Raw genomic sequence first — 27,236 nt, forward strand, 5'->3', positions numbered from 1 at the left:
TATGAACTCGAAGATGAAATAAACCGATCAGAGAGATGTTTAAAAAATATTGCTGAATCCAAAATGGCCCAAATTTGCAGTTTTGATCCTGTGAATTTTGAGAAGAAAATTGATTTGAAAATTGAGAAAAAGCCTGATGAGCAATATCCAGCACCATTATCTCAGGACGAGTTAATTTTTCGAAAATGGGCCTATGCTGCATCTGATAATCACGATAAAAATGAAGACACCATTAGCAGTCGAGTAGTTGACTCTGAAAAGGCGATTTCAAAAACCAGAGACGATGTAGGCCACCTATATCTCGAGCTACGTGCTCAAATGGCCAGAATGAAATCAGATCTCAAAAAAGATCACGAGAAAAAGATCAATGATCTAAGATCAGAAATGAGAGCAACCTTCAGAGCCTACAAAGAAACTACTGACCATGTACTTACCTCTCATGTGCTCATTATGAATAAAATGAAAGAGAGAAATATGTACATGAGTAACCTGATGCATCAGATCCAAATGCAGTATTTGGAAGATCAAGAAAATATGCAGATCGAAAGAGCGGAGTATTTATCATGGAAAGACCACGTTGACGGTTTCGTAGCAGAGCTTCATGATCCAGAAGAACCACCCTACCAGTCCCCTGTTGTGCTGACAGTTGTGCACAACTTAAACAGTATCAATGCCGATAACACTGCCAGTCGCAGCAGTGTAAATCCAGGCAAAGGCGCAGATCTTTTCCGAGGAAGGAGAGGATCTAGAGATCGATCAAGGTCCCCCGCCCCCTACAGGGGCAACACTGATAATGACAGCCGCAGTAACGAGAGATGTGGCAACAACGGTAGCAGTAACAATGGCTATCGTACAATTGATAATAGACCTAATCGCGATAGATCATCTTCAAGAGAATCACGATCAAACAGAGATGATAGAAACAATGATCGAGACTATCGAAATGATCGAGATAGCAGAGATTACCGAAACAACGATCGAGATAACACAGATAATAGAAACAGCGATCGAGGCAGCCGTGATCGACGTGATAGCTACAATGATCGACGAGATAGCAGAAATGATCGAGATAATAGAGATGATCGAAATAGTGACCGAAGCAGCGATTATAACAACAACAATCGTAACAGTTTCGACAGCAGTAACAACAGTAATCGCGACAACCGAGATGATCGACGAAATGATCGAGCGAATGATCGACACGGAAACGACGACGAACAAGAAGTGCAGATTGATCCTAGATGGATTCAGGCTGAAAATGAGCAGCAAAACAACCCCCCAGAACGCAGACTAAACTATAGAATCAGATTTGGGAACTCGAATTTCAACATAAGACCAGACAGATTGCGCGAATTTGGGGTAAAATATTCGGAAGAAAATAAGTACCAAGTTTACAATTTTTTGCACCGATTTGAAAGGCGTATGCAGCCATATCAAGTATCCCAAAGCCAGTATTGCGATGCCCTAATGGTCCTGATTGATGATAAGCTGATTCATATGGCACCTTGGAAAGATTTACAAGAAAACAATACTGATTATTATCAACTGAGAAAAGATTTCATCGATTGTGCTTGGGGTCCTCAGAGACAAAATGAGGCTAGAAATCACTTTAGAAATATGCCAGTGTGCAAAACATCTTCGACCACACAATGTTCAGAATTGATGATATGGCTGAAAGTACTCAAAACTACGAACTCTCCATTCGAGGATATCATTATGATGATATACTACAAAATGACACCCAGTCTCAGACCACGATTCACTGAGATTGAATTGCAAGATATCAATATTTTCGAGAAAAGACTGAGTGGAATGACTCGTGTTGAAGAGTTTGCTCAGAGACCTCCTGAACCAGAAAGGCCTGCTACTCAGGTTCGAAATACACAACAAAGATCAGAGAATCGTCGATCCAGTTTTGGTGGTACCGATAGGCGCTCCAATTCCTATACAGCTCGGAATAATGAAAACAAAAGTGAGCGCACAACTGACAAGTATAAAAAACCAAGTTACGATAAAAATAAAAGTCAACCCAAATTAGAGACTACCAAAACCTACCAAAAAGACAGAAAAGATGAGTCTAAGTATAAAAAACCGAAGGAAAAGACACATGGTGTTAATCAAGTAAATAAGGAAGAAACACCATCGGAGAATGAAAGCTCAGAGGAGCAACAAACCCCTCCCACCTCACCTGAGGGATCAATTGATTCAGCAGGATTGCCGTCGGGAAACGAGTAGCTGACGCGTGCAAATTAGCACAAGTGGAGCAATTCCATGAGCTACCACAAGAAGAGTTTGAACTCATTGGAGATTCACTCGCTGTATTTTTAGCAAATATAATACCACGACGAAGGCCTGAAATCACTCAGCCTTATCTCAAAGAACAGATCAACATCAGCGATCTGAAAACAGCCATCAGAGCAGCCACCTTTACGAAGAAAAAAGCCATTCTATCACTGGCTCAATATGAACTGAACTACTCAGACATGGCTTCGAGTGTTGTGAAAAATTATGCAAAGCAAATTGTGGAGAATTTAAAGCAGAAAGGATTTGAGAAAATTGTTTTGCTGTTTCCACTGGTAAAGCCAAAAACTTCTGCAAGTAATCCAGTATCAATGGACAAGTACTTTGCATACAGAAGAGCGCTAGAGTCACTGGAAGGTGATGTTGTGTCATTTTGGTGGTCTCCTGCTGCCTTATTTTTGGACTTGAAAAGAGACTCACAAGATCAGTCTAAACGTCAATTTCGAGTTGATAAAGACTACAACATGATGCCAGTGATGCATAAATTCCATTTAAGCAGAAAAAATGGTAGATATTATCCAAGATTTGCACGCAAAACAGAGTTATTCCAAGAGATGGATAAAATGTACAATTATGATTGGCATCAGAAGAAATCTCCTGAGAATGGTACTGAGCAACATGGCACTCAGACTGAAGAGAGTAGAGAAGTTATAACTGAGGAAGATGGCTTGCAATATGAAGTAGTAAAGAAGAAAACCCTGATCGAAAAGAAAAACTCAGACATTCCTAAAAACATTGAAAAGGAAGTCGCTGATGCTGTAAAGAAAATAGAGAAGTTAAGAAAGTTCATGAAACCTCAAGCGCTCCAAAAGCTACTCAACAAGATAGGAATCCCCTCCCCCCATGAGGAGGAACGAAACTTATCAGAGACGTTGCAAACACCTGTTAAATCCGCTGGGGCATTAGAGAAGTTAAAAATAACAGTCAATCACGTGACTGGGGCAACGCCTAAGCCCCCCAACACAACATGTATACCTCAAAATTCAACACATGTGCCTCAAGACACAACTCAGAGTGCACAACCGACAGCAGGAACTTCAACGAATTCAATCCAGCAACCTCTTACACCTAAACCACCACTACGCAGAGAGGAAATTGAGGCTCGAGTTAGAGAGCAAATCCTCAGAGAAAAAGATAAATTTGACACGTGTGTAGTGCCACTTACGATGGATGGCACCACCTACCCAGCGCAGCTCGATACCGGGGCAACCCCTAATGTAATATCAGAAGAAACTGCAAACATCCTGCTCAGAGATCACTATGACAGCGTTCAGTATATCATGCTGAAAAAACCTATTGTGTGCTGTTTGGCTGACGATTCAAAGGTAGAGACATACAGATATGTGATTGTGCCAAAACTCAAATTTGGAGAATGCGAGCTCAAAATTCCATTTTACATTATGAAAGGGTGTAACCAGACTTTTATAATTGGTACCAAAACCATGAAGGTACTTGGAATTAAGACTGATGTGGAAAATAAAAGAGCCACATGCTGCCCTCCAGGCCAAGAGAAGATTGAAACACTCAACTTTATGACTGAGGAGGAGTACAAAAAGAAGATTACACTCAGACGAATCAGAGTAAAGAAAAAGAGCGTTGAGCAAATTGATCACATATCCAAAAGAGCAAACACAGCTGATAAGTACCAGGAAATGGAGCCTGAAGATGTGGACGATGGTCCAGAAGTATTTTTGGAAACACTGAGATCGGATTTGGAGCAAGCTGTAAATGAAGAAACCATTACGAAGAAACAGGCTAAAAAAGCATTTGACATACTCAAAGAATTTGCCTGTGTGTTCAGCAAGTATCCGGGAAAATGGACAGGACCGCCGATGAAATTGAGATTCAAGGATCCCAAGAATATCAAAAGATTCCATGGTCCGAAGTATACTCCATCTAACAAACAGATGCCACTCGTGAGAGAAGCTCTTAGAGTGATGATAGCCAAAAAGATCGTTGAACCTTCGACCTCACCTTACATCAATGCGCTGGTAGCAAATATCAAGAAAAATGGCGAGGTGAGATTATGCTTGAATCCTATGGAATTGAACCCTATACTCGAAAATGACTACAATGAAGCTCCATTGCTTGATAGAATTATAACAACAGACGGACGTGCCAAAATGTACTGTTGCCTCGATTTTGTGGCAGGATTTTGGCAGATGGTACTACATGAAGCATATAGGAAGTATTGTGCTTTCATAGTAGATGGAGAAGTCCACCAGTTTATAAGGGTGCCATATGGATTGAAAGTGTCATCTGCGTTATTTGTGAAAATGATAAATACTATCATGAAAGCAAAAAAAGGCAGAACGAAGTACGTAGACAATGTGCTACTCAAGGCAATGACTTTCGAAGAGATGATGGAATTACTAGTTGATACACTGAAAATAATCAGAGACAATGGACTTAGGCTCAATCCAAGAAAATCAAAGTTTTTCAAGAAAAGTATCAACCATCTTGGTTTTCAACTCCAGCCTGGGGCAATTTTGAAGCAAAATAAAAAGCTCCAAAAGCTTGATGAATTCAAAAAGAAGCACACCAACAAGAAAGGCGAATTCAAACTCAAAAATGAAAAAGAAGTTATGGCATTTTTGGGAATTGTTGGATTCTACAAGCGCTTCATCGCAAATTATCAGCAGCTAGCAGTGCCACTTTATGAAGTGACTCGAAAAGAAAACTTCAAGTGGGGTGAAGAGCAGCAAAATGCATTAGAGATGTTGGAAAACGAGTATCGTAAAGAATTCAAATTAGCCACTCCCATTGATGGTGCAGATTTCTACCTAGAAACGAGTTTCACCCAAGACGCCATGAATGCGGTGGCATACCAGAAAGACAAAGATGGCGTAGATCACGTTGTGCTGTTTGTGAGCAACACATTTAAAGAGCACCAAAAGAAGTACACAATAATAGAGAAAGAGATGTACTCACTCGCGAATGCATTAAAAAAACTCGAAATGTGGCTTCATGGATATACTGTGCATGTCAGAAAGGACATAATGTCAGTTGTGCACCGATTTAACACATTGGCTCAAATACATCGCAAAGCAGCGGCGTGGATAACGCATTTTAACTGCCACGACCTTGTTTATGACCTGCCAAAAAGAGTTGGAAAATGGTGGGATAGACAAGCACCTGAATTGACCCTATACAGCACGAATTGGACTCATATGGTGCCACTTGGCGTTGTTTACAAAGATTTGGTTAAAGAGCAGTTGATTGATTGTCTCAAGAGGCTGGACTTGTACCAAAACAGAGATGAAAATTGGTCAAAAGTCATTCGGAGACTCCAAGCAGACGAGATTGACATGACTTCTAAGCAGAGAAAAGCGAAGAAACAGCTCGAGAAAAAATATGTCATTTTGGAAGAAGAAGAAGGTGTAAAAATACTGCATCGAATCAGAGAAGATGGATCAAAAGTGCCATGCATGCCTGATGAGTTGTATAAAGATACCATAATGTACCTACATGAAGAGTACGGTCATGTGGGAGCTGCCAAAATTGACTCGATATTTCGACGCATGTATTATTCGCCAAATGTGCCAAAATCTGCCAAATTGGCCACAAGCGAATGCCTCGATTGCAAGCACAATAAGAACTTTGGGCAGAAAAAGAAGCTAGAGTATGCTCAAATTGAGTCTTATGGCATAGCAGATGTCTTGTCAGCTGATTTAATTGGCCAAATCGCCAACAAAGCCAAGGACCCAAAATACATGCTAGTAGTAAAATGTGTATTTACTGCCAAAGTGTGGCTCAAAACCCTGATTGTGGCAACCAAAGAAGAGGTCTCAAAAGCGATGAAAGAGATACTCGAAGAGATAAAGAAACTGGGGCACAAGGTGCGCAAAGTAATCACTGATAATGGCACTCAGTTTGTGAGTGATACCTGGAATGATTTGCTCAAATCCTATGGTGTAAAAATAGGCCACACCACCAAGTACAATCCACAATCGAGCTTAGTGGAAAGAACAATGAGAATAATTGGCGACAGGCTGAGAGTAAAAATCAACCAATCAGCTGAGGACTTCGATTATACTCATCATGGATGGCACAAATATGCCAAACAGGTGGAAAATGAAATAAATAATACACCTACAGAGTTCGGAGTGAAGCCAAATGAAGTTTGGGGAATTCCTGATAACTTGGCTCAAGATTTGCCAGTGCCTAATACTGGAATAAATGCCAAATTCGAATTGAGTAAATTACGAGAAGAGCAACGTGCCAATAATGTTCCATCAATAACATCAGAAGAAGCTCTAAAACTCAAAATGGACCCAAAAAAGCTCATTGTTGACAAGAAAGGATTTATCTGGGTAGCTGTAGACGGAGCCTGTTCCCAAAATGGTACAGATGAAGCAATAGCGGGTATCGGAATCAGTTGGACACCTAGTGGAGACTTCAATGTTTCGGAAAGAGTTGTGCACCCAGAATATAAAAATTCGAATAATTTGGCAGAAATCATTGCACTGATAAAAGCGATGGAAATTGCCCTAAATAACCAGATAGAGAAGCTCAAAGTATTTTCGGATTCCAACTACTTGGTCACTGCAGTAAATCACAATTCAAAGAGATGGGTAGAAAATAACTGGAAAAATACCAACAAAAAACCAGTTCATCACAAAGCAGCATTCCAGCAGGTCATTGAACTCTCTAAAAAATTCAAGGAGTTCGAATTGAGACATGTAAGGGCGAGAAAACACGATCATAATAATTTCGTAGCTGATAAATTGGCCAGAAAGGCTGTATATACCCAAGAAGTGGTTGATGAGAATATTGAAAATATGACCCAGCAGCAGGCTTTAGTGAATTTCATTCGCGAAAAAAGAATGCAGCAGAGAATAAATAATGAGGTCGCTTTCAATAAATTACATGGGCCCCCTACCATTTTTGAAAATGGTGAATTGGTCATGTTAACTTCTCATCGTCTGTCATCATATGAAAAAGGACTTTCAAAAAAGCTATTTCAAAAACCCTATGGTCCATATACAGTTGAACAGCATGTAGGTAGCAATTGTTACATGGTCAAAAATGTAGCTGACCCTACCGACGAGCAGATTGTTAACACTCGCCAAATGACGTCATACCTCAATAAAAACCAGTTGGAAGAGCTCAAAAATGACCTAAAGCAGAGATCAAAATTCGACAACAGAGATTTGGTGGAAAAAATCAGAGATTTTTCGAAGAAAAAAACCACAAGTCAAAATGCTGAAATGGAAGAAGAAAATACTGATGAGGAGGAGGTCGATGAGCCCAGAGATCCGGAATATTTACCAAGAGGTTCGCGAAAGCAGCCTGAAAAAACCCTGGAAAAAATTCGCCAAAATTGTGAAGCAGAGAGACCTAAAAGAGATGTTACAAAACACGATGCAGAGTTCCGCGAAATAAAAAAGAGATTACGAAAAAAGCTCCCCCCCCCCTCCTAGAGAAAAAGCTCGAAGATTGTCTCAAACAAACGTTTCCGGACGAAGAGGAGTACAAAGAGAAGAGGGAAGCGGCGCGGGAGAGATATGAAACGCGTTCGAGAACGAAGCAGGTACCTACCAACGCTGAAAGCTCGAACTTGCGAGATAAAAATGCACCGGACGGCCATGATAATCCTCGTAACAAAAAGAAGCGAAAAAAGACCTTGAATTTTATTCACTTAGAGATGTTGGAAAGTTTCGAACGTGCATATTTTGTGAAAGCTTTCACGAAATATCAATCCAAGGCCAAACTAAGTGAGAAATGAGCTTTTGTTACGTTCATGGCCAACTACTTTTAGCATACATGTAGCGTTAATATATTTTCATCTCCGAGTGCAACATTTTTGATGAGATTAAAAGTAAGATAATTTTAGCTACGTTACAGTTTATTATTAGAATTGCCATTTTGTAAAAACTCACCTATTGATAGCAAACTTTTGGTGCACATATTAAAGCTTTCATTCGTGATTTGATGTGCCCAGATAAGTAGTAATGTGTATTTTTCGGAATAGTGGTAATTAGTGCTAATTTAGGCGTTGTTATTCAATTTGTTATTAGAATTTTTTTTTTTTCAAGTTGCACTCTGGATAAAATTTAGTCTTGTTTAATTTATGACTAGTTTTATTTTAATTTATTTTGACTAATCGTAACTAGTAGTTCACATAGGTTTAGAATTTTTTGTAAATAATTGTAAATTTTTTTCTTTCCAAGAGAAGTTGAAAAATCGCGTGAGCATGTGTTGGGGAATTTTGAACGAGTAATTTTTCACAAAAAATAGAGATGTTCAAAATCCAGGTTCGATCACAGGTCGAGAAAGGCGCAAGAAGGTTTTCAATTGCGAAAAAATGAGAGAAAATCGCAATTTTTGAACTTGGAAAAATTGCAACTGGCCAGCTGTCAGTGAATAGAGCGCGATGTTCCTAGCTGTCCGTGGGAATAGCCCAATATTCCCAGCTGTGTGTGGACATAGCAACGAGCGACTAGCTGTCTGTGACGATAACGCGGCACTGAATCAACACAACACGAGAGAAAACAAACGCGACGCGATCTAAAGCTAACAAGATCACTTTGTACGCGTAAATAGAGATGTGTAAATAGGGTACTTTCTGCAGCAGAGATGATAAAAAAGGATTCCGGTTCCAGCTCCGAAAACTTCCAATTTGGAAAAATGTCAGCTTGCTGATAACAGAGAGGTTGAAAAATATCGCCAACATGTTAGAGAAAATAAAATGAATCGTAACCAAGATTCAACGTACCTGTAATTTCTCTGATGCTTTTCCGGTTATCGGAGTATTTTTCCGGCATCTCTGATCAATTGGAATTACCAATGAACTTTGGATCGTTTGCCCTTGGTGAAAACAGTCATCCCCGTTTGGCTCCAGTGAGCTTATTTCGATGCTGATTGAATCCGGGAAAGTTGCTGTAGAAAGAGAAGAAAGTCCCTGTTTAGTTTAACATCAAGAAGTACGATATGGAACGCGTAATCAATTGAAAAAGTACCTGTTAATTGCTCCAGCAGAAGAGTTCATCGATCTCGTGTTGGCAAAGCTTTTGGCGCAGTTTTGGCCTTACATCGAACCAGTTGATACGCAGCTCAGCGCGTGTTTTTTGCACAATTGTAGATTTTGATTCATTTTTTATCTATTTTGAATTTGTACATTTCTCTGCTTTTTATGTAAATATTTTGTGTTTGTGAATTTTGTAGCACTTTAGCGACTAAGATGTAACCTGTTTTAATATTTATATGACAAATTGTTTGCATCTAAGGTAATTTTAAGTTGCTAGTGCCGTGAAAAAACAGCAGAGATGTTTAAAAAAATTGAAAATTCGACTTGTTGGAAGTCATGGATGGATGCCGAAGAACCTAGCTATTCAACATCTTGGAAGCTGCGGGTTCATAGAAGCGGGGCAGAGGGGCCCTACCGTCCGTTGTCCGATTGGCCAATTTTTGGCTTCAATGTACCAGCATCTCCGATGTCCACGCTGTTTCAATGGAAGCGGGGCATATGTACCGGTAGGGGATGCGCCCGCAGCTTCCACCTAGAGGGAAGTTGTGTTCCTGTCGGAGTGGCAGCACTGCTTACGAGTAGTGCACTCTGTCGAAGTAGTTCGAGATGCGCCACTCCGAGCTTCGAGCTTTGAAAGCTCGTTAGGTATATTTTCACTGGTGCTAGCGTAAGGTAGCAAGTTCAGAGCTTCCGCTTGTAGTCGATACTACAAGTGTATTTTATTTAATAATGTGTAGTGTATTTTATTATAAATCTTCGCGTGTGTTATACCAGAGAAGTGAATAAAATATTACGAACATTTAGCGGTCTTATGATCATTTATGAGGTGTCTCAACATCACTGCAATTTGATATCTTTCGCAAGGATATCGGGCAAGTTTAGGTTCCCTGGGCTTACTATATGCACGCTGGTCTTGCGGAGGTCTCCCTCAAAGTAAAGACCTCCCAAACCACCACAACACTTTTTTTTGGTACTTTTTAAATTTTCAAATCTTTAGGTACCTAAAATCTAAGAATAAACTTGATCATTTAAAAGTTTGGCTATAGAGGTTTCGAGACAAGTTCTCTCGATCTAAATCCCTTTTTCCATTTTTTTTTTGCTGGTTTTGGTCTCCATTTCCCAGTTTTTTTTACTCAGTCCTCAGTCTGAACTTGAATTTATTCATCTTTGTTTGTCTTTGAGTAAATATCCATGAACTTTTGTAGCCTTCTGCTCGCATAACAAAAATATCCTTCGATCATCACTTTCACTCCTACATAGCCTGCATTTTTGACGACTACCTATCTCACATAATTGAAAGCAAATTACCCTTCTCATTTGAAAACCAATTCATTAACCGGTCAAAGTGGGTAAAAATACTCAATTAAATCGAACTGGAACGCTATTAGAATGCTTGTTCACTCGAACGAGACGATGACGATGGCGGCGGTATTTACAAATTCCGTCTTTATTCTTTTAGGTAAAAATTCATTAATTTAGCGTTGGTATAAATATCGTGCCTATTTTGGTGTGATTTCTCATCGTCTTCGGGCTCGTAATGTCTTCAGAGTTCGGACCAGTCATCGTTATTGTTCGTATATTAATATCTCCGAGCAGATCCATTCGCCTCCAACGACCAGTCCGAACATAGAATTGTTAATGCATATTGAATGTTTTTCTACAAAACTGTCAACATTTATTTTGTACATTCTTGATCGTAAATTTATCCTTAGAATTTTTTAAGCGGACACAAAAACAAACGCATTACAAGCCTATTTAACGCTACCATTCCTACTAATAATATAGTATATCCAGTTTGTTTGTGGAAGGAAAAAAAATATCAAAGAGTAGCTGTATCTGGGAAAAACTTGATCTGGCATCTTGTGTATTTATACGAATAATATATGCGTCCGATATCGTATTAAAAGGTGTTCTAATTACTGAAAATACCACAAAGCGTGCCGTTGCTCTTTAAAATGGGGAAAAAATTACACGAACTCAGATCTAGGTAGGTAATAGGTAAAAGTATGTAGATATGCTATTGAAAAATTTAAAACACCATCGAAGAGGTAATTTGTTTGATTTAATTTAACTCCAGTCTCGAGTAACATTGCAGTACATCTACATACCTACAAATTACCCGCAGCTTCAAGTTAGATTTTTTTAAAAATGACCAAAAAGGTTCCTTTCTCAGTCTGGTATAAAATACCTACCTACTTATCTTCATTTTTTTTCCTAAAGAAAATTCAATCCTCAGGGTTCTCTTTCTTTTCAGGCGAAAAAAAAATAACACGCCAAAGCTGCGGAGAAAAAAATCAACGCAAATTCGTTACCTAAATTGTTTAATAACCGCGAGATGAGAATACATTTTACGGATAAAAATTACTGTTTTGAGCGCAGAACGTTGGAAAAACTACGTTTAATTTTGTTATCTTTTACCGAGCTCGGATGGAATTTTATGGCTGAAAGCGATTAGAAGATTTTACATTTCGTTTAAATATGTTGGCCAATTTGCGTGAATTTTATTGGCTCTTTTTCAGTCGCAAATTTACATTTAACAAGGATATACTTACTCGAGGCAGCATTTTTTTTTTTGCTCCATCTGTAATCTCCACACAATTTGATTTGAAGCGGAAAAAAGTACTTATACGATAGGTATGATCAACGTTCTCGTTAGAAATTCATTTTGTTGCGAAATTGCTCGAAATACGATTGCCACAGTGTGTTCCTAAATTTATCACTACATATTTTGCCAACACTGCCCAAAAAGTCCCGCGATTTGTTAAAATTGTCAAGTATGGCCTTGTGTCGAAAATCGTCAAAAATTCTCGCTTGTCCAAAAATTGACAAAAATTTTTGATTTTCAGAAAAATTATTGAAATTTTTCATTTTCAAAATGTTTCAAAAAAAATGTCACTTTTTTCCATAAATTGTCTCGAAGTTTCGCTTTTTTGGCCAAAAATTGCCAAAAATTCTCGCTTTCTCAGAAATTGTCAAAAATTTATACTTACTTCTTAGAAAAATGGCAGAAGATTGCTCTTTTTTTTCAAAAATTCCAAAAAGGCCCAATTTTTTCGTGAAATTTTCCAAAAGTTTCGCTCGTTTGACAGCAATTAGGAAGAAGTATTTTTTCCCAATAATTTGTAATAGTGGGGGCTAGAATTATTCGGAGAAAGGATAGTTATTTTAATTTTATCCTAGGAGTAAGGTTGAAAAATACTCCTAAGGAAAGGAGATTTTCCTTAGGAGTGCTAGCTCGAGAGAATAAGTCCAAATAATATCATACTTCACTATTCACCAGATATCAAAATAGGTGTGTAAATAAAAACATTGAGAAGACTATGTACACCTATTTTAATGAAACAATTTACAGTTTGTACAGATTATACTCTTGAGAGTTACGTATTTTAAAGCTAAGTATTATATTAACATGGGTTATGCAATACATATACACAGGTGTTAATGAAATAGTACGAGTATATTCACAAGCATTTATGGACATCTCGTCCATCTAATATTAGAAAGCATATCTTAAAAATATAGGGACAGATTGATGCAGTAAGGCCCTTCAATTGTGTACTACCAACCATACCTGGGTACATGATATTGTACCTTCTCCTCATACTTTTTAAAAAAAATTACCCGTGTCTGTCACAAGCACTGGTTTTAAACTGTGTCTGTCACAAACACTGATTTTTAGCAGTGTGTGTCACAAACACTGGTTTCAAACAGTGCCTGTCACTACCACTGGTTATAATCAGTGTATGTCACTACCACTGGATTCAAACATTGTCTGTCACAAACACTGGTTTTAAACAGTGTCTGTCACAAACACTGGTTTTAAACAGTGTCTGTCACAAACACTGGTTTTAAACGGTGTCTGTCACAAACACCGGTTTTAAACAGTGTCTGTCACAAACACTGGTTTTAAACAGTGTCTGTCACAAACACTGGTTTTAAACAGCGTGTGTCACTACCACTGGTTTTAAACAGTGTCTGTCACAAATACTGGTTTTAAACAGCATGTGTCACTACCACTGGTTTTAAACAGTGTCTGTCACTACCACTGCTTTTGAACTGTGTCTGTTACAAACACTGGTTTTGAGCAGTGTCTTTCACTACCACTGGTTTTAACCTTGCATAGACCACCAAAAAAAAACCACTGGGTGCCAAAAACGGCATCACAATGTTATTTTTATTTGAAAAAACACCAGGTGCCAAAAACGGCACCACAATACATTTTGAACATTTTAAAATACAGTAGGTGCCGTTTTTGGCACTTGGTGATTTTTTTATACAGTGGCATCGCGATAAGTGAAAATTCAAGGGAAGAAAATTTTTGTTTCACTTATCGAGTTTTTCACATACGAAGGTTTCAGTTAGAGAGTTTCTGTTTTTGGTCAATTTTCACTTATCGAAGTTCGAATTTAAAAACGAGAAACATGAATTGAACAATAAAATTTTCCGATTTTCAGTGATGATTTTTGAATTTAGTTTGATCGCCAGTCTTTAAACAGCTCACAGGTCATCCATGCCTTTTTGTTTGACACATAATCCATTGGAAACGATTTAACTTTAGCAAAAAATCCGAGGCTCTCTTTCACTTACAGAGGCTGAACGAGTCAGTACCTTTCAGTTAAAGAGGTATTTTCACTTATAGAGGTAAAAAGCAGACAACATTTCACTTGTAGAGGTAAACACGATAATTTTGGGATAAATCCTAGTTTCAGTTAACGAAGTAGCCTTTTTTCACTTATTGAGGTTGATTTACACGTAAAATTGGTCCAAGGTGAAGGGAAGGAGGTTTTTATTTCACTTACTGAGTTTTTTCACATATCGAGGTTTCACTTATCGCGACGCCACTGTATAAAAATAACATTGTGGTGCCGTTTTTTGCACCGGTGGTCAACGCAGGGTTAAACAGTATCTGTCACAAACACTGGTTTTAAACAGTGTCTGTCACAAACACTGGTTTTAATTAGTGTATGTCACAAACACTGGTTTCAAACTGTGTCTGTCACAAACACTTATTTTGAGCAGTGTCTGTCACAAACACTGGTTTTGAGCAGTGTCTGCCACTACCACTGGTTTCGAGCAGTGTCTGTCACTACCACAGGTTTTAAACAGCATGTGTCACTACCACTGGTTTTAAACTGTGTCTGTCACTACCACTGGTTTTACTCAGTGTCTTTCTCTACCACTGATTTCAAAAGGTGTCTGTCACAAACACTGGTTTTGAGCAGTGTCTGTCATAAATACTGGTTTTAAACAGCGTGTGTCACTACCACTGGTTTTAAGCAGCGTGTGGCACTACTGCTGGTTTTGAACTGTGTCTGTTACAAACACTGGTTTTGAGCAGTGTCTTTCACTACCACTGGTTTTAATCAGTGTCTGTCACTACCACTGATTTTAAAAGGTGTCTGTCACAAACACTGTTTTTAAACAGTGTCTGTCACCACCACTGGTTTTACTTAGTGTCTTTCTCTACCACTAATTTCAAAGGGTGTCTGTCACAAACACTGGTTTTGAGCAGTGTCTGTCACAAACACTGGTTGTAATCAGTGTATGTCACTACCACTGGATTCAAACATTGTCTTGTAATGGGAGAAAATTATCACCTTTAGGTCGCCTATACTGGGAGAAAACTAATTAATTTCTCCCATCTATGGTGACAGAAAGCTGTTAGAAATCTACTGCCTATACTGGGAGAAAATATAACATTTCATCTTATACTGGGAGAAAAATATTGGCTTTTCTCCCACATACACTGGGAGAAAATATCGACCTCAAAACCATGGAATTAAATGGATTTTATGCCGACTACGTGGGAGAAAATATTACGTCAAAATCTGTCAACTTATACTTGGGAGAAAAAACTATTATTTTTTTCTCCCTCTATACACGGAGAAATATTTTACAGACCCCTGAGACATCGAAATATTACGTGATTTTAATGACCACTCGATTGTATCTTGACCCCGTCGACCTCCCTGCCTACGTACCTAGTCAACTTACCTACTTAATAAAAGATGACGCAATCTACGGAAATATTACATAAGATTTCCGTGTATAATGCAATCGTATGCGAATATTGCGTCATTCAATCGACTTCCTATTCGTTCCTAATATTTCTGGGGGTAGCGCTTTAGCCAATTACAACATTCGGCGTGCGCACAACTTACTCCCACTTTTTCCTAAAAACTCATATATTGTTAACAAGTGATCTAAAAAACACCCACACAGTCAGTTCTTGTGTAATTCAGCTCATCATTAGTTCTCCTTTTGGTTAGCTAACACCAGACTCCCGATCAGCTATTGACCCCGGGGAGCGGACACCTACACTCATGGGCTAGTAGCAGTCGGTAAAATTGGTTCCTGTGTTGTTTTAGATGCTGTCGTTTCCAGAGTTGTGCTTGGGACTTGCTCCCAACACAACAGGCCGTTCCGTTCCGATTCTTTTCGATGCCGAAATATTTACTAAGTTTTAGTTTCTGGACTTAGTAATATTTACAGATCAAGTTGATGCATTCGACCTCTCATCTTATAAGTACGCAGCTTATAATGGACCAGCCCAATTAGGAATTGCAATCCAAATTCCATACGTGAGTGTTCCCTAGGGGGTCGTTGGTGTTTTCTTTACGTTCTCAGATCGCCTTCGTAATATTATTGTGGAGTTCGTCTTATTATTTTCCTTTTCCTTATTATTTCCTTATTGACCTAAGCATCCTCGTGTATTTCCTAAGTTTATTGACCGAAGTTTTATTGACCTAAGCATCCTCGTGTTATTGATCTAAGTACCTCGTGTCCAAACCAGTCCTAGGCTTATTCTGATAAGTTTTCCGTGTTATTGACCTAAGTTTTCCAAAATCTATTTTCCTTAAAAATAGTCAAATAACCTTCAATTTCCTCCCTTAAATGGCAAGCAAGAATTGGTATTGTGATGCGTTTCAAACCAATTAAATCGTGTGTTACGAAGTTATTTGTGTGTTCTTGATTTATTCCGATCGTATTTAGTTTGAGTGTATAATTCGTGTAAATAATAGAAAATGTTCAAAATGATTATTTTGAACATTATATCGTTGAAATATTTTCATCTTATATTGATCATGAATCGTAAGTATAATAGTCTCGATTTTCGACTCTGTTCTCATCAGTTTTCACTGATTTCGGCCAATCGAAGACATCTTATAGAAATTCATCTTATAAAAACGAGCCCAACTCCTTATAATTAATTTATGTCGTACCAAAAATATTTTAAATCTGTCTGCGATCTATCACGACCCTGAAGATTCCATGAGCTAGTTAACAGATCGCAAGAGATATCACCTTATAATTTACAAGCTACTAATTGATCACAACCCAGTGCTTAAAAAGATATCCAGAACAGGCAAAGTTAGTATAGATTAGTCTATATTTCTATACTTTCAAAAAATCTCGAAATTGTTGACCAAAAATTACAATTTTTGGTAATTACGCAATTTTGAATTTTACGCGGTACCGGTACAGTCTGTCACAAACACTGGTTTTAAACAGTGTCTGTCACAAACACTGGTTTTAAACAGTGTCTGTCACAAACACATGGTTTTAAACAGTGTCTGTCACTGTCACTGCTTTTAAGTGGTCTGATGAGTAAGGTGACTTTGAGCAGTCAGACAGGTAGATAGACAATCTTGAGAAGCTAAATAGGTTGTTCTGAGTGAGGGAGGAAAGGAAGGTGCTCCAGCATCGGGACTGAGTGCTCTAAGCAGCTCTATCGATGCTCTATCCTTTAAAATAATTTTTGCTGATTTTGGCGGCATAGATAAGGATATCTTCAACGATGTTTTTTTTTCAAACAGGGGGAGGTGAGAGCTGCTTTAACGTTCGAACTGAGTACTCTAACTTGCCCCAACGATGATCTATCCTTTCAAAAGGGTCTCCTCCCCTTCTAAAACTGGTAGGGCTGACGAAATCTATCTAAGTACATACACAATATCAGCTTGTTGTTACGTAGGTCGTCGGAAGTTGCTAACTTCACATCCCCCCCAAAAAAAACGCTAATTTTGGGGAAAAAATCGAATGGAAATTAAGGTCATTCTGCTGGACCATCGCGTCGAAGGAAATTCGCAAAAAAGTTGAAAAAAATTGGAGTAACCAGGGAATTTATTTAAGCCTCCAATATTAGAAAAAATGGTAGCTTTTTTCTAAGATAATTTAGCTAATGAATGAACAATGCAAAAAAAAGTAGGTACGTACCAGACAATCTTGAGAAGCTAAATAGGTTGTTCTGAGTGAGGGAGGAAAGGAAGGTGCTCCAGCATCGGGACTGAGTGCTCTAAGCAGCTCTATCGATGCTCTATCCTTTAAAATAATTTTTGCTGATTTTGGCGGCATAGATAAGGATATCTTCAACGATGTTTTTTTTCAAACAGGGGGAGGTGAGAGCTGCTCTAACGTTCGAACTGAGTACTCTAACTTGCCCCAACGATGATCTATCCTTTCAAAAGGGTCTCCTCCCCTTCTAAAACTGGCAGGGCTGACGAAATCTATCTAAGTACATACACAATATCAGCTTGTTGTTACGTAGGTCGTCGGAAGTTGCTAACTTCACATCCCCCCCCAAAAAAAACGCTAATTTTGGGGAAAAAATCGAATGGAAATTAAGGTCATTCTGCTGGACCATCGCGTCGAAGGAAATTCGCAAAAAAGTTGAAAAAAATTGGAGTAACCAGGGAATTTATTTAAGCCTCCAATATTAGAAAAAATGGTAGCTTTTTTCTAAGATAATTTAGCTAATGAATGAACAATGCAAAAAAAAGTAGGTACGTACCGTTTTTTATCTAAAACGTAAAAAAAAAATGATGAAATGAGTTAAAATAACGTACCTATTGAATAAGCCTCCTACTAATGAATAAAATTCTTCGTCGATGAAAAAATTTAAGGCAAAAGACGATTTTTTTTTCTCAACATCAATAAAATTACCGTTGCATGAGCCATACTTTACTTTTTAGTAGACGAGCAAAAAAAAAAGGAAAGGAAAAAAGAAAAAACAATGAAAAAATGAAAAAAGAAAAGCAAGCACTTTATTCCTTACCATCAGCATGTTCGTTACAGCGACCAATAAATTAATTATAATTGCAAAATCGAATTAAGGAAAAAAAGAATGTAAATTTGACGCGAAAAAAAAATAGGTAGGTACATTCCGGACTCCGGAGTTTTGATTAAAAAGGAATAAGCAGTCGAATGAAAACAAAATTTAAAAAAAAACATACTCGTAGATACCTACATGCCAGAAGGAAATAAGATACATATAAGGCTGTACCCTCTGGCAAAGAGAGGAATATCGTTATTATAAGGGTTTTACGCTTTACGTAACGATGAACGTGGCATTTTCCTTTTTATGGAAATTTTTGGTTGATTTTCCAAAAGAATGCTCTTACGTATACTTACTACCCTTCGAGCACATACTCGTATTTATTACGAGTATTCGCGGTATTTACGCAGCGTTTGGTACAGTTCAATTTTTTACCACCCTTCCGCCTTTAAAATGTAGATATAGATGTACAGGTAGCACCCCCCTCCAAGGTTACCATAAAGAAATCTGTACTGTAACCTCGAAAACTTTTTGCATATTGCATTTCGTTTACCTATCATCTCGATGAGATGTGATTTTTTTCACTCGATATCAGATTCCTAGGCTATATTATTGCATTAAAACGATTTTTTCTGCTTCCACCCCTTCAATATCGAGGATATCATCCGTACCTCTACCTATAATACTCTTATCGGTATCCTGGTAGGTATATTATACAGTGTATAGTTTACGCGACTCTGAAGCGTGATAATTTGTTCGGCATATCGAATCAGTTTGAAATCTCGCCGTTAATAGCATTATACATTAAGAAGATTAACTCCTCTCTATATTTAATTACACCCGGCTTCTTAATCTATCTATCTATCTGTACGTATATTTCCATGGCACAGTCTGCGTATAGAATTAAATGCCGATGTTGTTGTTGATGTTGTACAGCTGTTGTAGCTGTAGCTGTAACGTCTTAGGTAACTCTTATACCTATCTATAGCGTCTACCATACTGTAAAGCTATGTATATAAGGTGACTCTCACGCAGCCTCATTCTTATCTACGTACACTTTTCGCCGAATTTACATAAAATTTTAAAGTTCTTCCGCGACGAAACGTACTCGGGTGCGAATCAATGCTAAGATGCGATTAACGAATGTGAAACCGTATAATCTGATTATCGTTTTGAAAGTTCGACGTTAAGATTGTAGTGTAGGTAGAGGTACCTCCATCTACATAATATAGGTAGGTATTGTATAAGCATATGAACGATGCCGCCACTGTTTTCTTAATATGTAAGGTATTACACCAACATGTATCTACGTAGTAGGTACGTAATAAATCTCGCGATATATGGTGTTGCATTATTTACTAGACAAAATAAATACCTTACTGTTTCAAAACAGTGAATACTTAGTGAATACACAGCAACGATGCACTGATTAAAAATTATACCGCGAGTTATCCGAATTCATTCAAATGATCAGTAGACTACATAATTCGAGGGAATTACACCAATTAGGCACAGTAATTAACTATCCAATTAAAATTTGAAAAGTTCAAAATTGAACTTCGAGGCAGTGCCGTTTGAAGATTTGAAATAATAACAGGGGAAATATTTTTTAATGCTCCTCTCAACCATCTAATTTTATGAAATACATATAGTACAAAAGCCCAAAATTTTGGTCAACGTTTTTAAAAAATTTCAAAGTTGGTCAAATTTTTTTTGCTTTTTTAAAATTATTCAAAGTGCTAAAGTTTTGAAATTGCAGCTTTCTCATTGAAAAACAATAGTTTTTGAAAATTCTGACCATCCTTTAAATTTTTTGGACCGAATTTTTCGATACTTTTTAATGTTTAATTAGCCATACTTAACACAATTGAGTGGATAAATTTTCGCAACTACTTGCTGAAAATTTTAAAACTTTTAGCTTTAACAACTCATTTTAATGACGTCAACTAAAATACATAGGTATCTGTTTTACTTGACGAATTGAACATCCTCGCCTATATCCCTATTGACAATTTCAAGTGGCAGAATGCTAGCAATAGTGCTAGCATGGCCATGCTAGCACTGGTTGCACCATTTTGAACACCTTTCCTAGCATATCTGCTAGCAAACTGTTGCCAGCACAATGCTAGGAAAATGGTACTAGCGCCACGCTAGCAGCATTTTTCTAGCATTATGCTAGCGATGGTTTGCTAGCAGATATGCTAGTACAGGTGTTCAAAATGGTGCCATTGGTGCTAGCATAGTCATGCTAGCATATTTCTAGAATATGCTGGCATACAATTCGCATAATTCTAGCAGGGGGACTAGCATTATGCTAGCGTCAGTTTGCTAGCAGATATGCTAGTGCAGGTGTTCAAAATGATGCTACTGGTGCTAGCATGATCTTGCTAGCTTTTTGCTAGCATATGCTAGCATGTGTATAATATGTATAATGCTAGAAGTGCATTAATTTCCTTATAAAAGAATGGGGTATTTTTAATTATGGTACGTTTCCCAAAAATATCCAAAAATGAGCAATTGCTGTACAATGCTAGTTTAGAACTAGCATTGCACTAGCATCTTGTGCTAGTATAAACTGAGTTATCAGTTTGCCAACTTCACTCTTCTTAATTTAAACAGGAAACTGTATTGAGCTTATATTCGACTTGACTACATACTTCATCTAAGAGAAGTTAAGTGTATCATGATAAAGAACAACGCTAGCAATTTGCTAGCATTATGCTAGCACTTCACTGCTAGCACCTGGATAAGAAGTCTTTCAACAAAATTCCAGCACCATGCTAGTACTTTCACTGCTAGCTTTACCAAGGTTAGAATAGCGCTAGCAGTAGACTAGTGCAAGTTTACCTGTGATTGTATTTCTAGCATGTAACTAGCAGATTGCTAGCATGCCTTTTGCTAGTTCACCCCATGCTAGCACCATTACAGGGTGCTAGCAATACACCAGCAATATGCTAGTAGTGACTACTAACTTTACTCGGTGGTTATGCTGCTAGCATGTAACCAGCAAATTGCTGGCCTGTCTTTTGCTAGTTCACCGCATGCTAGCATCATACCAGTTCTACGCTAGGATGAATTTTCCAATAAAATGTCTGCTGGCAAAGTGCTAAGTGCTAACACCATTCTAAATGGTAATCTCCTAGTTGATTCCATGCTACCACCGTGCTAGTATTCTGCTACTAATGCTAGCATTCTGCTAGTAAAATTGTTGATAAGATAATTATTCTACTAGGATTAACTAGTGTATGGCTAATGTACTTTTTACTAGCTCATATCATGCTAGCAACATGGTAGCTTTATGCTAGGAGAAACTGCCAGCATTGCTCGGTAATTCAGATGCTAGGATATAACTAGCATGTTGCTAGCATACATTGTGCTGGCTCATCTCAGGCTAGTATTATGGTAGAATTTTGCTAGCAGGAGCTGCTGGGATCACTCGATAATTAAGGTGCTGGGTTTTAACTAGCATATCCCTAGCATACATTTTGCTAGATAATCTCACATTAGCAATGTGGCGGTTTGGTTGCGGTTTTGCTCCGTAACCTAGCGGCATGTTTATCTGCGCCAAATGCGCGCGCCGCTCGCCTAGCTGAATGTTTCATAGCTGAGTACTCGATGTATTACGTTCATACATTATTCCATTTTTATCTCTCTCGCTCGTTGTACATTTTATTGTGTGATTAAAAATACGTTATAAATTCACGTCTGTGTTGGCTTTTATTTCACCAAAATGGAACTTGTTTAATTGGGTACAAAATTCCCAAAGTGGTGACCCTTGAATTTTTCTGAGCTCGTTTTTGAGCAGTTATTACGTTTCACGCATATTCTGACGTTTCCGGAAGTATTTTCGAGCAATTTTTCGGCTGTTTTTTGCCTGTTTCCAGTCCATTGTCTCGGAGGTATTCGAATGGTAAAAGGTTTCGTCTGTTCCAGCCAAGCTGAATATTTTTGTTCCAGTCCAGCTGAGCAATTACGTACGTAAGTACCAGTGTTATCTAGCGTTTTTAAGCTGTTTTTTTTGGCCATTCTAAGCTGAGATGACCAAACCTGGCGATTCCAAAAGTGACGCGGAAAAGGAGCAGCCTACGCCGCCACAGCAGCAGGTCGTAAATGCCGTTCATCGTATAGAATTACCACCGTTTAATGGCACAAATATTCGTCTATGGTGGCATCAGGTTGAGCTGAGATTAGGTCTGGGCACTTTCAAGAATGAACAGACAAAATTCGAGGCTGTCGCCGGTTCCCTTCCCCACGATATAGCCAGCAACGTGCAGGAAATGATATTCGAGCCGCCAGAGCTGAATCCATTCTCGGCATTACGTGATCGCGTATTCGAGGTGTATGAGCCTTCGGATACTGAGAAAATGAATCGCCTGCTTGAAGGGTGTCAACTTGGTGATAAAAAACCATCTATTCTACTGGCTGAGATGCGTGTCCTTGCAAAAGGTCGCGTCACCAACAAAACATTGTCCGACCTGTTTAAACGCAGATTACCTGAGCCAGTTCAACTTGTTTTAGCTGCCGGATGCGTTACTGACCCGGATAAAATGGCTGCAGTTCAGTATGTTCGTCCACCTACAGTAGCAGCAGTAGCGACGTCAGGTGCGACCAGTGCATCCAGCTCCGAAGCACCTGACCATAGTTCGTTACTTGGTCAAATCTCAGCACTGACAGAAGCTGTCAATACACTTGTCAACGAAAATAGACAGCACAGATTGCGCTCACGTAGGCGAAATGATTCTGAGAATGGCCGGTCACGTTCCAGACAGCGTTCTGGGACGCCAAGAAACGCCAACTACTGCTGGTACCATAATCGTTGGGCTGAGAAAGCGAAAACGTGTGTCGGCAGTTGCCAATGGCCTAAAACGCTGGAAAACAAGTAGCTGCGCTCCAGAATGCGGCCTATGGTGCGCTGGCAATGCGATCTCGCCGTTTATTTATTCGCGATAAAGGTACAAACACGAAGTACCTCGTAGATTGCGGCGCTGAAGTGTCTGTAATTTCAGCAAGACACACGGATCGTCGTCATAGGTCTGGTACTAACCTATATGCGGCAAACGGCACACCTATTCGTACATATGGCACTCGCCTACTTCGGTTGTCACTCGGATTGCGACGCGACTTTGTTTGGCCATTCATTGTTGCTGATGTGGACAGACCAATCATCGGTGCTGATTTCTTAGCTGAGTTTCACCTGCTGCCTGATATGCGACATGCCAAGCTGATTGATGGTTCAACCTTGCTGTCTGTAGGGTGTATAATTGAGTCTATTGACATTGGCACCACGGCAGTGAGCACCGTTGATCACAGCTCTGAGTTCGCGAAGGTGTTAGCTGAGTTTCCAGCATTGACGCGGCCAAATCGAAAGCGTGAATGCGGCGTAACACATTCTACTCAGCATTTCATCGAAACTGAAGGTCCTCCTGTCACAGCTCGAGCTCGTCGCCTGCCGCCGGAGAAGTACAAAGCTGCAAAGCTGGCATTTGAAGAAATGCTGCGCTCTGGTGATGCCCGTCCATCGAAAAGTCCTTGGGCATCCCCTCTCCACGTAGGAAACAAGCGTGGCATAGAGAGGTGGCGAATGTGTGGCGACTACAGAGCACTGAACGCAGCAACTCGCGCGGACAAATACCCTGTTCCAAATATCCAGGATTTCAATGTCACGCTCCATGGAGCTAAAGTGTTCACAAAGCTGGATATTACGCGAGCCTATTACCACATTCCGATGGCGCCTGGCGATATTGAAAAAACTGCTGTAATAACGCCATTCGGATTGTTCGAATTTCCATTTATGCCATTTGGCCTAAAAAATGCTGCTCAAACTTTCCAGCGTTTTATGGACGGATTGCTGAGAGGTCTACCATTCGCCTACGTTTATATTGACGACGTTTTAATCGCTTCAAATTCCATGGAGGAACATCGCGAGCACGTACGTCAAGTGCTTGAGCGCCTATCTCAAGCTGGCCTCACACTCAGTGCTGGAAAATGTGTGTATGCGCAGAATAGCATTGAGTTTCTTGGATACGACGTTGATGCAGCTGGAATTCGCCCCTCTCCCAGCCGAGTAGAGGCGATTACGACGTATCCGAAGCCAAGTGATGTATCCGGCCTCAGACGTTTCATAGGCATGCTGGGTTTCTACCGACGTTGTCTACCAAACATTGCTGACATCCAGCGGCGCGTGCAAGCTATCATTTGTACCAACAAGAAGAATGATAAAACACCTCTTGTTTGGACTGAGGACGCTGAGCGTGCATTTGAAGAGCTGAAACAATGTTTGAAGGATGCTGTAATGCTTCATCATCCAGATGGCTCATTACCTATCATCCTGCCAACTGATGCATCCAGCACAGCTATCGGAGCAGTTTTGTCGCAGCAACGTGAAGAAGTTCTCGAACCATTAGCATTTTTTTCGCGGAAGCTGTCACCGGCTGAGACACGTTACTGCACCTATGATCGTGAGCTGTTAGCAATTTACACAGCTGTGCGCCATTTCAGGTGTCATCTCGAGGGCACAGAATTTGCGATCTATACAGATCATAAGCCCATGGTGTTTGCATTCGATCAGCACTCAGAGAAAGCTCCACCGAGACGCGCTAGACAGCTCGACTACATTTCTCAGTTCTCTACAGACATCCGATACGTTGAAGGAGCTGCCAATATCCCTGCGGATGCACTCTCACGCATCAAAGCGATTAGTGTTGAGTCTGAAATCAGTTACAGCGAACTTGCTCGCGAACAACGAGCTGATGCTGAGATTGAGCAACTGCTGAGTGGCGATTCAAAGCTGAAGATCCAGCCTAGAAAGCTGCCAGAACATGACACAGTGATTCTGTGCGACACATCCGGTGCCAAACCTAGACCACTCATTCCAGTGAAATTCCGGCGTGCAGTTTTCAACAGTGTGCACAACTTAGCGCATCCTGGTGCCAATGCATCAGCGAAACTCATCAGTGCGCGTTTTGTGTGGCCTGGTGTACAGAAAGACTGCCGGCAGTGGGCGAAACAATGCGTTCCCTGCCAAAAAGCCAAAGTTTCGCGACACACTCGTTCTCCACTTGGTGATTTTGAAAAGGTGCCTCGTTTTAACCATATTCATGTGGACATCGTCGGCCCTTTGCCTCCCTCACGTGGTAAGGAGTATCTTCTCACAGTGATCGACAGAACTTCACTGTAGCCAGAGGCATATCTGCTGAGTCACATCACCGCTGAGGCAGTTGGAGAATCGATAGCACGCGAGTGGGTACCTAGATTTGGAGTACCGGCAACCATCACCACCGATCAAGGCCGTCAATTTGAATCGGACTTATTTACGAAGATGTCCGCTGTTCTTGGCTCAAATCGCATACGTATGACAGCCTACCACCCCCAGGCCAATGGAAAGGTCGAAAGGTGACATAGAACACTCAAGGCTGCGGTGATGGCGCATCAGACTACTGCCTGGATGGATATTTTACCAGCAGTCCTACTTGGTCTTCGCTCAACAATCAACAGCGAACTTGAGGTGTCTCCAGCTCAACTTACATTTGGTGCTGAACTCCGTTTACCTGGAGATTTTATTGCTGACACACCTGAGCTGAGCAATGTTCCTGAGTTCGTCAAGAAGCTGCAGTCAGCGTTGAAGAGCGTTGGAAAAGCATTCAGACGACACGGAGATACTCCTATCTTCGTGCCAAAAGCTTTAGACACGTGTACACACGTTTTCTTACGTGTCGAAACCCAACGCGCTTCACTCATTCCACCATACACGGGTCCGCATCGTGTAATTCGCCGAAAGGATAAAGCGATTGAGATCGAGGTAAATGGAAGAGCAATCTTGGTGTCTGTTGACCGTTTAAAACCCGCGTATTTAGCACCTGCGCCGGACGTTGTCAAATCAAGGAGTCAGATGGAGGATACAGCCAAATCCGAACCTACTCAGCATCCTGAAGCTGAGAAAAGTCGTCCTAAACGCAAAGTCCGTTTTAAAGGCGTTTATACTCGATGAATTGTATTCACAAAAATTTTTAAATGTGAAATTCTAGTCATTTTTGTACATACTCTTGTTTTTTTCAATTTTTTTTACAATTTTTATTTTTTTTGCAATTTTGTGTTTTTTCAATGTACAAATTTTATTCATTTTATTGTTCAATGTATTTTTCTATTTATTGTATCACGAGTCCCTCGCTTAGGGGGGAGTACTGTGGCGGTTTGGTTGCGGTTTTGCTCCGTAACCTAGCGGCATGTTTATCTGCGCCAAATGCGCGCGCCGCTCGCCTAGCTGAATGTTTCATAGCTGAGTACTCGATGTATTACGTTCATACGTTATTCCATTTTTATCTCTCTCGCTCGTTGTACATTTTATTGTGTGATTAAAAATACGTTATAAATTCACGTCTGTGTTGGCTTTTATTTTACCAAAATGGAACTTGTTTAATTGGGTACAAAATTCCCAAAAGCAATATGATAGCATCATGCTAGCAGGGACAACTGGCATTACTAGGTAATTATGAGGCAAGGGTTTGACTAGCACATTGCTCGCATACATTTTGCTAGCTCACCCCATGCTAGCAATATGATAGCACCATGCTAGCATGAACTGCTAGCATCACTTGGTAATTGAGAGGCAAGGGTTTAACTAGCATATTGCTAGCATGCATTGTGCTAGCTCATCTCATACTAGATATATGATAGCATTTTGCTAGCGGGAAATGCTAGCTTCATTCGGTAGTTATGTTGCTAGCATGTAGCTAGCTCACTGCTAACATACTTCTTGCTAGTTTGTATCATGCTAGTAATAAGCTGGCATTTTGCTAACATGTTATGCTAGTAGTTTCCTGCTACTCATGCTAGGTGGGTGCTACTAATGCTAGCATTCTGCTAGTAAAATTGTCAATAGGGTAGGACGGTCTCGTAAAATTCTTGATGTGTGTA

General features: G+C 39.6%; 2 protein-coding genes across 2 annotated transcripts; both read left to right on the forward strand.

Moving 5' to 3' along the window:
• The first annotated feature begins 22,360 nt into the window (after positions 1-22,360).
• On the forward strand, positions 22,361-23,206 carry LOC135833998 (uncharacterized). The gene has a single exon (XM_065347834.1). The coding sequence runs from the start codon at positions 22,361-22,363 to the stop codon at positions 23,204-23,206; it is 846 nt and encodes a 281-aa protein (XP_065203906.1).
• A 2,537-nt stretch (positions 23,207-25,743) lies between these two features.
• Positions 25,744-26,310, forward strand: LOC135833999 (uncharacterized). Its single transcript, XM_065347836.1, has one exon. It carries the CDS (start codon positions 25,744-25,746, stop codon positions 26,308-26,310), a length of 567 nt encoding a protein of 188 aa, XP_065203908.1.
• Positions 26,311-27,236: the final 926 nt, after the last annotated feature.

This window comes from Planococcus citri, chromosome 2 (assembly GCF_950023065.1).
Source record: "Planococcus citri chromosome 2, ihPlaCitr1.1, whole genome shotgun sequence".
Lineage (NCBI taxonomy): Eukaryota > Metazoa > Arthropoda > Insecta > Hemiptera > Pseudococcidae > Planococcus > Planococcus citri.

Excerpts from the sequence above, each read along its gene's own strand:
- LOC135833999 (XM_065347836.1), top strand. The coding sequence starts at position 25,744 with ATGGCGCATCAGACTACTGCCTGGATGGATATTTTACCAGCAGTCCTA.
- LOC135833998 (XM_065347834.1), top strand. The coding sequence starts at position 22,361 with ATGACCAAACCTGGCGATTCCAAAAGTGACGCGGAAAAGGAGCAGCCT.